We start from the raw sequence: 14,274 nt of genomic DNA on the forward strand, positions 1-14,274 counted from the left end.
TGATTCCTGTAGCCTTTCTATATGTGTGAAGTCTATTCTTAGTTTTCATGGTTCGTGGTGGATTTCATAAAAAATGGCTTAGTGAGAGTTAGTTTGGGATTTTTTTCTCACATATTAATTTATTATATTCCTTTCAGCCATATGCTTGGCTTGTTGGAGCACAATACAAACCAACAGAGTTGTTAAATTCTGACTGGGCCGCGATCAGAAAATCTCCACCATGGGCTATTGATTCTTGGGGCTTGGGTAAGTCTCTCATAGATCCTTTTTTGGGTAGAATAAAGCATGACGGTTTGGTACCTGAGGTGGATTGTAAATTCCCTTTTTGATGTCGCCCTAGCATGATTGTTGGTATACATATCTTTTAATCCTTGTGGTGAGCCCTTATATGTCGAGCTGATCTGTATCAATCAAACTTTGATAGATTACATTTTTTCTTGCATGAACATGTGAAAGGGAGCTGCCATGGTTATGGCAAATGACAATTACTGATCAATGTACTGATAGCAGCTGAGACCAGATTGCTTTGTAGGCTTCTGTTTATATGCCTCTAGTTCTCTAATTTTGAATTATTTGTTCGTCATCATAAATTAATCTTACTGTTAACTTACTTTGATAAGTAAATGATTTATGAAAAAAAAAAAAGAGAGACATCCGAGTATGCAGATCTGTAGATTAGATTCCCTAACGAAGTACAGCCTGAAATTCAATCCTTTATAGAAATCAAGAGAACAAGCCAATAATAAATTATGTAATAAGATTTAACCCGTAGGCTTGTTTCAAGTGGTAAGGGCTTTGGTCTGGGGGGGTATGCTCCCCCAGGTCTCATGTTTAAACCTTGGGTGCAAATAATTTCTAGGGGCCACATCCCATTGGTGAAAAATCTGATGATTTACCAAATTTGGTGATGTGGGTGTGTTACACGGGTCCAAGGTTGAACCAGGTAAAAGACATTGCATTTTCATGGTCTTTGGGGTCCACGTTATCAAAAATAACTTATGTAACAAGATTTTCGATTCAAAGTTTGTTTGAGTCGTTTTATCCGTGTGCACTTGAATTGCATAATATGGAGAAACCAATCTGAACCTCTGCTAATTTATGCAAATTCTACAGCTTCACTAGATGTTTGTATATGTCATGTCTTCTTCCTTAATTATTGCATTTCTTTGGTAGCCTTCTGTAAGTCATCTAAGTTTATTATTATAATTGACAGGCTGTCTTATATATGAACTATTCTCTGGCATGAAGTTAGGCAGAACAGAGGAACTAAAAAACACTGCTTCCATTCCAAAGGTTAGTCTCTTAATTTTTGGGACAAGTAGATTATTGCTTATCTACTTCTGTCAAGATCCCTACTTTTTCCCAATCCCCATTCCCCCTCCACCCAACCTTTACTTTTGGAGTAACATACTTAACTGTGGCTGCTCTAGTGTGCAAGCATTTGGTTGCTCTGATTTGATTTTCATTTGCGTCTATTTATTTTCTTGCCTCACAGTCTCTGCTTCCAGATTATCAGCGGCTTTTGAGCGCTATGCCTTCTCGTAGGTTGAATACATCAAAGCTTATCGAAAATAGTGGTGAGCTCTTAACTGTTTTTAACGGTGTTGCAGAAACTCTAGTCCTAGTAAATGTGGTACGCCTCATGATTGGAGATTTCTCTGCATCATTATGCTATTATAACACCTTATCCTGGATTCTTTTATTTTTCCCAATCTGATAATATATTATCCTGGATACCTGTTTATTATAGTCTAGAGTAGAACTTATGGTAGTTTATTTTGCTCAAAATTGTATCTTCCTTTTATATTTAGAAGTTGGCGTAGAATTTCATGGGATACTTTATTTATATATATGATTATTTTTGTGTCCAGCTTCGGTAGGTCCTATAAACCTCATGTAAAGTTTATTTAAAATCATGTAAAGTTTATCATTTTTGTGTCCAGCTTCGGTAGGTCCTATAAACTCATCTAGTCATCTCTTTTTATGTTTGTGTTTTGTCTCTAATATTTCTGCTGTAGTATTGTTTCTTGGGCTTTCTTTTCTCTTCCATTCTTTTCCTTGTAATATGAGGTCCAATTGATTGGCAGAATATTTCCAAAATAAATTGGTGGACACAATACATTTCATGGAAATTCTAAATTTAAAAGACAGTGTTGAAAAAGATACTTTCTTCCGCAAGCTTCCGAATTTAGCAGAACAGCTTCCTCGCCAAATTGTCTTGAAAAAGGTGACTCAGAAATTCTAATGTGATATGTCAACTTTAAATAATCTATATTTTGAATCCCCATTTATGCTTGTATGTTTTTTCCACAGTTGCTTCCTTTATTAGCTTCTGCCCTTGAATTTGGTTCAGCTGCGGCCCCTGCTTTGACTGCAGTGTTGAAAATGGGTTCTTGGCTTTCAACTGACGAATTCAGTGTCAAGGTCATGCTCTTTCTGTACCTTTACAGTTTCCTTATTTTTTAGACTTTTTTTTAAAGCATGTGGAGCACTTTTTGCTATGTTACCCCGCTCCTTTCTTTCATTGTAGAACTTTTTTTATTCTTTTTTTTTTTTTTTCTTTTTTCTTTCATTGTAGATCTCTTTTTTTTTTTCTTTTTTTCATTTGACTCAAGCTAATTTCTTGCTTTTCTATATAGGTAATGCCAACAATTGTGAAACTCTTTGCCTCCAATGACCGAGCTATAAGAGTTTGTCTTCTGCAGCATATTGATCAATATGGAGAATCATTATCTTCACAAATTGTTGATGAGCAAGTATGCAGTCAATGACAGATTTTAACGACTCTTTCTTATAAATGTGAATTCTAGTTACTTTTCTTCAGGATCCAAGTCCTGATGATATTAGTTAACCAATTATCAATATGAAAATCCTAAAATTCCATTTGGTATTTGCAATTAGGTTTACCCTCATGTTGCTACAGGGTTCTCCGACACATCTGCTTTCCTTCGGGAACTGACTCTCAAATCTATGCTTGTTATATCTCCTAAGGTATGTGTATCATATATTTAGGTTTTAAACTCTTATTTCCTGCTTTTCCTGTGTAATAGATGTATCGATGAAATCCACTGTTCATGCAATGAGAACCCTTTACTATATGAGATTTACCACGACAGTAATGTTGATTCTTATTATTGTTTTGCTTTGTGATGCTCAACATCTTTTCTGGTACTGAATGATGTGAAGATTATATGGTTTAATTTTACCACTATTACTATTTGAAATCAGGCAACAGTTAGCATAGTTGTTCTTTTTTTGTAGGAATCGTTTTTGGCAATTTTTTTCTCAATGTTTCTATTTCACTTTCATTGCAGCTTTCTCAGCGCACTATTTCAGGGTCACTATTGAAATATCTCTCAAAGTTACAGGTAATAGCTTCAACCATTTCCATAGAGATGTGAAGCCTATAAAGATTGGTTATTAATTTATACTTTTAGCACACTGTTTAATTCTTGAAGTTGGCTTTATTGATTATGAAATGCCTCAGTTGAGGTAGTTTAATGCATATTCATAATTTTGATGTGGTGCATTTGGAGGGAAAGAAATGACCGGAATTTTGAGGATCTTGAGAGGCCAGTGGATGATCAAAGGACCATCTTCCTTAATACCCTCTATTTTTGGATGTCTGATTATTGTTGGTTTATTTCTAGTTTTCAGAATTTTCTTGTTTTTTCTTTTTTCGTTTAGATGTATATGAGATACTCTGTGTACTTGGGTAGCACCCATGTTGTTTTTTGAGTACAACCTTCTACTATATCAATACAAATGGAATAGCTTGTTTATACAGAAGTTAAAGTGGGCCCTCCATGATCAATGATCAGAGAAATCAATAGAAAAAATGAAGAGATATTTTAATCCTTAGAACTTGATATTGTTGCCCCAGGCAACAAACTTGCACGAACCGTTTAACCAAGTATTATTAATAAAAATTTTAATTTATAGAATAATTATTTTTCTCTTTATATTCTACTGGTTCTCAATTTTGTAAGTCTTGCAGGTTGATGAAGAGCCAGCGATTAGAACTAACACTACCATTTTGCTTGGGAATATTGCAAGCTACCTAAATGAAGGGGTTAGTATCCGCAAGTTGCAGCTTTAACTGATTCATTGATTTCCTGAGTAACTTGAATGGGTTGTTTCTTTCTTTTTTAAGATAGTACTATTGGTCATTCTCTGATCATTCCTGAGAAGATGTTGTGTTGAATTTCCTTTTGTGAGATTCTCAACTGATGGGTTTGGATCTACAATGCAGACAAGGAAAAGAGTTTTGATTAATGCATTTACAACTCGTGCATTACGCGATACTTTCTCGCCAGCAAGAGGAGCCGGTATATTAGAACTCTATATGATGTTCATCACTTTCACTTAGGTTTTCATAGAGTTCTTGGCACAAAAAAAATTGTGGGTTTTGGGTTCATCTTCCATTCTTTGTGTTGGATGTTTATTAGTTTCAATATCATTTTATCATTTGTTCATTCACCATTAATAATACTGTGCCAGGCATCATGGCTCTTTGTGCCACCAGTTCTTACTATGACATCACTGAGATAGCGACTCGGATTCTTCCAAATGTCGTCGTACTGACGATTGATCCTGACAGGTTAATTATTATGTTTTTTGATAAGTAAAAACACCTTTTATTAACAAAAGAATGGGCAAAATGCCAATTACAAAAAAAGGTTAATTATTATTCAGATGATTTGTCTATTATTTTTTGTTTTTTTCTTGATGTACATATTCTAAATAGTTATCATGAATCAAATTATAGTAGTGAAAGATGGAGGAAACCACTGAATCAAATGCACATTTCTTAGTGCACCAACAGACCACTGGACAGTTACTGGGCAAGAAATTCAAAAACCAGTCGAAGAAATCACGTTGGGAAAGAACATGATAAAAGAAAAAAAATATTTTGATAACCACACACTACATTATAGTTCTTAAAGAACGTTGCTGGTGGATTAGAACACCAACCTAATTTGACGTTTATGCTATTAACATTACACCTGTAACCCCAAGGGGTTGGCCCTAGTGGTGAAGGGTTTGGTCTTGGGATATCACTCCCTTCAAGATCCAAGGTTCAATACCTAGTGGGTGCAAACAATCCTTTGGGGCTCACCCCTGCTGAAAAGCCAGCGATTTAACTTGTTCCGTGTAGGGAAACTTTCGAGGGTGCAGTGCACGGGACCGGGATTTACTTTGCAGGGGTGGGTCCGAAGGGCTCTGCCTTGGAGAGGTTCTCCGACATTAAGAAAAAAAAAAAAAACATTACACCTGTCATCCTGGGACTTTCTATGTCATAGAAGTGTTAGGCTTAAAAAGTTTTGCTTCTATCTGTAGACAGTAAATAACATTTATATTCATAAATCAAGATAAGGCTCAAACATATTATAATTTTCGACACAAACTTGAAATTTTCTTGAAAATATTTTGTCAATTTTCGGTAAGCATCTTGGGGACATTTGATTTTAAAGATATTTGTTTTGAATGATTGTAAAGATGGGGTCTGCTCTTTACTAATTAGACTATTGAATAGTTTGTGTGTGTGTGCGCGCACGCATATTTTTCTTTTATAGGTACTAATGAATTGTTTGTTACTCTGCTCTAAAGCTAGGAGGAAAATGATATTTAAGGCCCAATGTGGATTTTAGAATGAATGAAGAGAGGGGGACGGGATTATTATTCTTTTACATTCTATGAGAGAATTTCCTGGAATGTGATCACTTGTTTAAAAAAAGGATCCTGGAACTTGTTTATGTTTCTTTACCACTAATAAAAAATTGTTTCTTTACCGTGTCATTTGCTACTTTAGGTCTTGTACCATCACACACATATGGACTGTGTTGCCTGACCGAACTATATTACTATAGATTTTTTCTTTATTAAGATGAAAAGTTAAGCAACTCGTATGACATGTGATACACTTAAAAAAAGTGGTCTAGATTAATAAATTAGGGGTCCTGAAAAAATACGCACTTTAGGAAATGAACTTGATCAAGTGTTATTTTGCATCAACCATAGTTCTGTCAAGACATTTCTCATTGTCGATGTATAAGTTGAATTCCTCTGACATTTCAAACCCCCCTTCTTTCTCTCTCTCTCTCTGATCCCTTTGATGCAAATCTCATGGTTGTAGTTTCCTAAGAATGTGTACTTGTATTATTGTTGTACCTTAAAGGTGTTCATCATTTGAGCTATTGAATTGCCTTCTAAAGAAATTAAAATGAACAGTGATGTAAGGTCCAAGGCATTTCAGGCGGTTGATCAATTTTTGCAGATATTGAAGCAATACCAAGAAAAGGTTTGTATGTAAATCCTTCGTTCTTTTGATTTGAAGTACATCTTCTGTTTCTAAAATCTGCATGTAGATATTTGAGAAGAAAAGCATTGCTTGAGTTCATAGCGGCTTATGTTTATGCTCTTTGTCTTCCACTTATTTTGTGAATTAATGTTTCTTCTGTTGACATGTCACCTATGACGGAACACTTGGTAAATTTGTGGTTTGAGACATCATTTTTGTATGGCATTGTAGTACAAATATCTTTGCACCTACACAGGCCTCCCCATCTCACTCTTCCCTTGGTTGACCATAGCACCCTCCAAGCTGTTGTCTTTTGTTCTGAACTCCAGCATCCTCTGTTTGAAGAACAGCCCTTGGTACAAAATGATCTGAGTCTTTTTTAAGTCAGAATGTCTGTGCACAGTTAGTGTTGTCAAAATGTTCCTTGCTTGTTCAAGGAAACCTATCTCTGCTTAACAAAAAGAACAGGTTTTATTTCAATTCTGTGTATGATGCTTAAATGAGTGTGTGGCCATTTACATTATAAAACAGGGTTTCCTGCCTTAGCCTTTATGCTATGATGTGGGTTTTATTTTAAATGTTATCATAGATGATTTTCTTGGCAAAATGTAGAAAGGTACATATTTTATTTGACTTGGTGGCTCGTGCATTTCTAGTGGTGCTTTTGATATCAAAAGAAAGTTTTATTTCTATCCTGTTCCTTCTCTTCATTTCTTTTTGTCTCTCTTCTTTGTTTCGTTTGTTTTTGTTAGAGGACATGTTTGTAATTAGTATAAGTGTGTGAGGGTATAAGTGTCAATTGTATGTAGTGCATATATATGTTTGTACATCAATATGAAATGGATAAGATCTTTCCCATATGTATCTACATGGTATCAGAGAGTAGTGTACGTTGGATAGATCTCAGTAGTGTATGGTGGTTCACACCCAAATCGATATGGTGGTTCCCTTTGAAGGGCCTTCGTCGCCGGCAAAAGGTTGAAGCCCTGAGTGTTTGGTTGCAGGTATAAGCTATCCAATCCTTGAGTTTGAATAGCCAAAACCTGGAGTAAGAATGTATTCCTTTTTTTTTTTTTGATAAGTTGGAGTAAGAGTGTATTCCTATCCAGAATAACACCTATTTGGTAACACGTATACGGTATTCTTATCCTCGTTTAGGATAGCTTATTCCTGTTTCAGCTTAGTTTTAAACCGGTACCGGTCCAGACCCGAAACACAGCCGATACAGACCCGAAACAACCAGGTTCAGACCCAAAACAGGCCGGTTCAGCCCGATATAGACCCGAAACATCCTGATTCAGATCCGAAACAGATCGATTCAGGCCGATACAGGACCGAAATTATGGTATTTGAGTTGTTTTTCGGGTACTTTGGCTAAGTATCTACATTTTCAGATTGTGTTTATCGGATTTTTCAAGTTGAATTGTGTTTTTTCTCAAATATTGTGTGGAGTTTCTCAGATATGACAACTAAATTTGAGTCATAGTTATATGATGCGGTTACCTCTTATGTTGCTCCTCGTGGGTATGGAAGTTGAGGTGGTAGAGGTGCACGTGGGGGACATGATGCCAAAGGTAATCGCACTCGAGGTCGAGAACCTCGTAAGTGCACCCATTGTGGTCACACTAACCATTCGGTGGACTGTTGTTGGGATCTACATGGTAGATCATCTGGGTCTGCTAATCAAGCCATTTGCTAAGATGCTACATCATAGTCAACTAGCTCTAACTCAGTTATGATTAGTATATCGAAGGATGAGTATGAGTGGCTTTTGGGTCACACACGGGCTTCATCCTCCACAGCTACTTACCCACTCAGGTATAGCCTCCGCATGTCTTGCCTCGTCCACTCAAGATCTGTGGATCATTGATTCAAGAGCTAATGAACATCTGACTGGTCTATCCTCTGTCTTATCTAAGTTAGATACTGTAACATCTCCAAAAAGTGTTACCCTCTCTAATGGTTCTCTTGCTAAAGTTACAGGCATTGGATCCACTAAGCTCACTGACTCTATATCCTTGTCATCTGTTCTATATGCTCCTAGTTGTCTCTTTAGTTTGCTGTCCATCAGTAAAATTACTCAAAGTCTTCAATGTTCAATAACATTTTGTGTCTTTCAGGATCTCAAGATGGAAACAAGATTGGTACGGGGCATGAAGCCGATGGCCTATATTATCTTGATGTTAAACAGTCACCTATTCGAGCCCTTACATCCACATCATCTGCTTATGAATGGCATTATCGTCTTGGTCATCCCTCTCTTTTCTTTTTAAAGCGTCAGATTAGGAATCTAGGAAATGTGTTTCCCTTTCCTTGTGAAGCATGTCAAATTAGTAAACATTACCGTGTGTCATTTATACCTCGAGTTGATAAACGAGCCTCGAGTCCTTTTGAATTGGTTCACTCTGATATATGGGGACCAATTAACATTGAATCAAACACATTTTAGTATTTTGTCACATTTATTTATGACTACTCTCGTGTGACATGGGTGTTTTTTATGAAGGCAAGATCTGAACTTGTTTCCATATTTAAAGTGTTTTGGAAAGAAATTAAAACTCAATTTAACATAAGGGTTCAGATTTTGCGTTCTGATAATGCTAGAGAATATCTATCTAGTGCATTTGCTACTTACTTAAGTAACAAAGGAATTGTTCATCAAACTTCATATTCTTATACACCCCAACAGAATGGGGTGACTGAACTTAAAAATCATCATTTGTTAGATGTAATCCGAGCACTTTTACCGCACATGCCTGTTCCTAAACAATTTTGGAGTGATGGTGTTCTTACTGCTTGTCACCTTATTAACCGTATGCCTTCATCAGTTCTCGATGGTTCATTTCCTTTCTCCATCTTTTTTCCTTCATCTCCACCATTTACCCTTCCTCCAAAAATTTTTGGGTGTGTTTGCTATGTTCATGACCTTGGCCCAGGTTTTGATAAGCTTCATCCACGTTCTACCAAGTGTTTTTTTGTTGGCTATTCTCAGACTCAAAAAGGATATCGTTGTTATAGTCCTGTTCTTAGACGCTACTTCACGAGTGCTGATGTTACCTTTTTTGAGTCCATACCCTATTTCTCTGACATAGCTTCAAGTGTTGAGTGTGATCCTTTACCATTACCTAATCTTACACTTTCCCTCCTGTCGCTAGTCCTCCACCTCCACCCCCTCCCCTAGTTCCTTTACAGGTTTACTCGCGGCTACCGGCTTCCATGCCTTCACCAACCGTGTCTCCATCTTCGGATCTTGAATTACCTAGTACTTCAGACTCTCCACATATTGCTCTCTGCAAAGGTACTCGATCTTGTGTTATTCAACATCCGATTAATCAATTTGTCTCATATCATGTCTTATCTCCTTCATTTTCAAAAATTTCTATTCCTAAGATAGTTCAGGATGTTTTATCTAATTTGGGATGGAGGACAACTATGAAAGATAAAATGGATGCCCTTCACCATAATGAGACATGGGATTTTGTTCCACTACCACCTGGTAAGCAACTTGTTGGCTGTAAATGGGTATATACAATCAAATTTCATCCTGATGGTTTTGTGGAACGTCTGAAAAGCCCGCTTGGTTGCTAAGGGTTACACTCAAACATATGACATTGATTACAAGGAGACTTTCTCCCCGGTTGCCAAAATCTCCTCTGTTCGAGTGTTGATCTATCTTGCTGCTAATTTAGACTGGCCCTTATTTCAGCTGCATTTCTATATGGCGACTTGCATGAAGAATTTTATATGGAGCAACCACCTGGGTTTGTTGTTCAGGGGGAGTATCGAGGTACTATATGCAAGTTAAAAAAGACATTATATAGTATGAGACAATCTCCTCAATCATGGTTTGGGAAGTTTTCTGATGTTGTATTGGCATTTGGTCTCCATAGATGCCAAACAGATCATTCGGTATTTCACCTACATAGTGATTCAGGTCACATTTTGTTGGTTGTATATGTGGACGACATTGTAGTTACTAGGAGTGACTCTGCTGGAATTGCTAGGCTGAAACAGTGTTTACATGATCAGTTTCAGATAAAAGACTCGGGCAAGCTTAGATATTTCCTTGGAATTGAAGTCAGTAGATCTAAATAGGGTATCAACCTATCTCAGAGGAAATATGTACTTGATCTTCTGGAAGGAACCGGCATGCTGGGTGCACGACCTATTGACACCCTTATGGACCCAAGTCGTAAATTCTTGAAAGAGGAAGGGGAGTTGTTTGGAAATCTAGGTAGGTATCAAAGACTATCACTAGACCAGACATCTCTTATGCAGTGAGTATACTGAGTCAATTTTTACAAACGCCTAGGGTCTCACATTGGGATGCGGTAATTCATATTCTTTGTTATCTTAAGTGAGCACCTGGCCTTGGATTACTGTATCGACCAAATGGACATCTTAGGGTTGAAGCTTTTTCAGATGCTGATTGGGCATGATCCCCTTCAGATAGAAGATCTATTACTAGATATTGTATCTTTATAGGAGGTAACTTGGTTACATGGAAGAGTAAGAAACAAGCAGTAGTAGCCCGATCTAGTGCAGAAGCTGAATATAGGGCAATGACTCACACTACTAGTGAGCTGATATGGTTGCAACACTTCCTTCAAGAGATTGTGATAATCAAGCCGAAGTACATATTGCCTCTAATCCTGTGTTCCATGAGAGGACTAAGCATATAAAGATTGATTGTCACTTCATTTGAGATAAGATACTAAGTGGTGACATTGCTACACCTTTTGTGAAGTCTGGCGATCAACTCGCAGATGTATTTACTAAGTCTTTGTGTTGGAGTCGGTTAAAACTTATTTGTTTCAAGCTAGGTTTATATGATATATATGCCCCAGCTTGAGGGGAAGTAATAGATGACATGTTTGTAATTAGTATAAGTGTGTGAGGGTATAAGTGTCAATTGTATGTAGTGTATATATATGTTTGTACATCAATATGAAATGGATAAGATCTTTCCCATATGTATCTACAGTTTTATTTTTAGTCTGAAATGGTTGAATCGTCAGGCTAAGAAGGCTTTGATAAATTTCAATGATGAACATGTTTCATTCCGTTTCTTTCGTTCCTAGCGTTTAATGTTGATTTTTTATCCCACTGGTCCCTTTTAGGAAAATTCAGGAGATACCACTGGAGCTGCAGGTGGAATGTCATCGATTCCAGCGAATGCTAGTTTACTCGGGTGAGTTATATGGAATTCTTAGTGTATACTTGTGTGTGTATGTTTGTATGCACGTGTTCTTTACATTCAAAGGAATATACGTGGTTAGGTTAATTGGAGGCAATTAGTTTAGTTAGAATGATTCTGGGCGGGTGTCTTTTATGTGAGACTGGGAAGTAAAGGGGCATGGGTGAAGCCATCTCGTGTAATTAGCGTCTTTTTTTGGAATCTTCTACTTTATCTTGCCGATCCTAAGTGTAACTTGCAATTGGGATTTTGTCTTATAAAATCAAAAATTATTTTTTCAGAGACCATAGGATATCCAGACGTCCAAACATGCCCATATTTAGTAATCTCAATTGCTTTCAGATAGTTCTATTGAGATCTTACCCGATTCCATTCTTCCATACTTGGTTCTCAACTAGGGATAGTAGAAAATTCATATTTAACTTACTATTGTCTTGAAACGTGCGTAAACTATACAGATGGGCCATGAGCTCCTTGACTCTCAAAGGCAAACCTTCTGAACAAGCTTCTGCAACTTTGAGCGTACCTCTAACTTCAACTTCTTCCAATGCCAGCTCAGGTAGGCATATCGATAGCATTTTTCATTCTACTTTATCAGCTTATTGTAAATCTGGGCTATGTGATCTCTTGTTTTACTCTAGCACACCTCTAGGCAGTTGAATATGCTTGCCTTGAATGTCAATAATTTTTCTAAAATTTGGCAGAAAAGATACTTATTATGGCTATTAATAGAGCCATAAAGCTGGTTTTATGCAACTTTGTTAATTGGATAGCGTATAGATCTTTGTCATATTGTCAATATATATATATATAACTGATATGTCTATATGTACAAGATACAGCCTTGTGTGTCTATCTTTTGCTAATTATTAAGGATGAGGGTAAAAATGAAATGTATTGGTTGATCATTTGGGATATGCATGTGGATGTAGGCTCCTTTTATAGTGTTGTTGAAAGAAAAGGGGGGTGGGTCCGCCGAGAAAGGCTTGCTTTATGCATAGTACATTTCTAAGAAGAGGATAGAGCAAATATATTTATCATTTTTATTCTGGAAGTTATATTTGCACCCTCTGCACTAGTATTAGATGGTGCAGTCAATTTATTCCTACTTCCTCTGTATGCATATTTTGACACGGATGCATTTATTTATTATCTTTTTTTTTATCAAAAAATGCATGGATGCATTTATTCAACTAGGCATCTCAATAATATTAATTTTCTGCCACAATCCTAGTGATGGATACACCAAGTACAGCACCTGTCCATGAGCATTCCACCTCAGATTTTGCTGATCAACCTGTACCTGAATCCCCTACATCAACGGATGGTTGGGGAGAGCTTGAAAATGGAATTGATGAAGCAAATGAAGCTGACAAGAATGGGTGGGATGATATCGAACCCCTTGAAGAGCTAAAGCCATCTCCAGCTCTTGCAAACATTCAAGCAGCTCAAAAGCGGCCTGTCTCACAACCTGCTTTGCAGCCAAAACAAGGTAGATTATCCATTCAACTAGCCAGCAAAATTTGGTGGGAAGTGGATTTGAGAGTTGAGCCGCTGACCCAAATGTCAAGCAATTGGTCTGTGAACTGAAAATTTATAATGGAATTTCAATAAGCATGCTTTCCACTTGTGTCGCCAAAACATCTGCAAAGGCTGATCAATTGATGAATTTGGTGTAGAGTTGTTTGTTGTCTCCTAGTCCAGCTTTGAATACGATGGTTGGTGGTAGGGAATCTAATGACTGTTAGAAGTTTGAACTAAGATGCTCCATTAAGCTTCTGTCATTTGGCATGTCTTATATGGACTAAATCAATTGAAATCTGGTCAAGGATTGTCATTTTTAACTTGGATGTTCTGTTAATTGCACAAGACTGTGTTTCTTCTCTAGATTAATAGCAGCTTAGGTCAGAGATCTGCCATGTTTCTGAAATTCACATGTTAAACGAATTGAGCAAAATATTTCCTTTGGAGCGGGTAATAAATCTGCCATGTATTACATTTTCTTTTGGCATTATAGCTGTGTCTTGTCACTCAAAATATACAAATTAGCAACTAAAGTATAAAATATACAATTGCATAATCTATTTATTTAATAAGTAACTGTTGTAGAATGTTTATAGCTACTGTTATTTTCTTCTATCTATTTTCTCATTTCGACTTGAAGAAAATTCTTCTTGTCACCTGTGCACATATATTCAAGCATCAATCCTTCCCCATATATACAATTTTCTGTTTACAATTGTTTATTGTCTAATTTTTCATTCAAGAAGGCTCTCAACGTTTTTTTTTTTTTTTTTTGTTTCCCTATAGTTGCAAGTACACAGCCAAAGATTACAGCCAAGGTCACCAAACACGATGATGATGATTTGTGGGATTCCATAGCTGCACCTGCTCCTAGAACAGCATCAAAACCTTTAAATGTGAAAAGAGCTGGGACAGGCGGTGATGATGATCTCTGGAATGCCATTGCTGCTCCCGCACCTGTAACCAGAGCCCAGCCTCTGGCTGCTGGTAGAGGCCGAGCAAAGCCTGCTTCGCAAAGTTTGGGTGCACAGAGAAAAAACCGGACATCCTAATCTGGCATGGGAATTACAGAACAGACAAAAGAGTGAGAGAATTAGATTTGTACATTTTTTTTTTATTGTTCTAGTGACTGACCTTCACATCATTATAAAACCGATCCATGTCACTGTGAGTTGTATTTGCAGTCTGCTGTGAGTGTTGAGACTATATTATTTGATTTGTCATATTGTTCTTTTCCTTTTTTTTTTTTTTT

At 36.9% G+C, this 14,274-nt stretch overlaps 1 protein-coding gene across 1 annotated transcript in view; it reads left to right on the forward strand.

Moving 5' to 3' along the window:
- The window catches only part of LOC108981444 (probable inactive serine/threonine-protein kinase scy1), a 28,993-nt gene extending 14,719 nt beyond the window's left edge, over positions 1-14,274 (forward strand). Inside the window, exons 6-21 of the mRNA XM_018952621.2 lie at positions 138-246; positions 1,214-1,293; positions 1,496-1,577; positions 2,088-2,227; positions 2,314-2,424; positions 2,640-2,756; positions 2,902-2,991; positions 3,315-3,368; positions 3,998-4,072; positions 4,253-4,328; positions 4,501-4,600; positions 6,232-6,301; positions 11,422-11,492; positions 11,957-12,057; positions 12,733-12,990; positions 13,809-14,274. Coding sequence (XP_018808166.1) covers positions 138-246; positions 1,214-1,293; positions 1,496-1,577; positions 2,088-2,227; positions 2,314-2,424; positions 2,640-2,756; positions 2,902-2,991; positions 3,315-3,368; positions 3,998-4,072; positions 4,253-4,328; positions 4,501-4,600; positions 6,232-6,301; positions 11,422-11,492; positions 11,957-12,057; positions 12,733-12,990; positions 13,809-14,074 — 1,800 coding nt within the window. The 3' untranslated portion in view covers positions 14,075-14,274. The remainder of the gene's footprint in view (positions 1-137; positions 247-1,213; positions 1,294-1,495; positions 1,578-2,087; positions 2,228-2,313; positions 2,425-2,639; positions 2,757-2,901; positions 2,992-3,314; positions 3,369-3,997; positions 4,073-4,252; positions 4,329-4,500; positions 4,601-6,231; positions 6,302-11,421; positions 11,493-11,956; positions 12,058-12,732; positions 12,991-13,808) is intronic.

The sequence above is a fragment of the Juglans regia genome, chromosome 3 (genome assembly GCF_001411555.2).
Source record: "Juglans regia cultivar Chandler chromosome 3, Walnut 2.0, whole genome shotgun sequence".
In the NCBI taxonomy this organism is placed as follows: domain Eukaryota; kingdom Viridiplantae; phylum Streptophyta; class Magnoliopsida; order Fagales; family Juglandaceae; genus Juglans; species Juglans regia.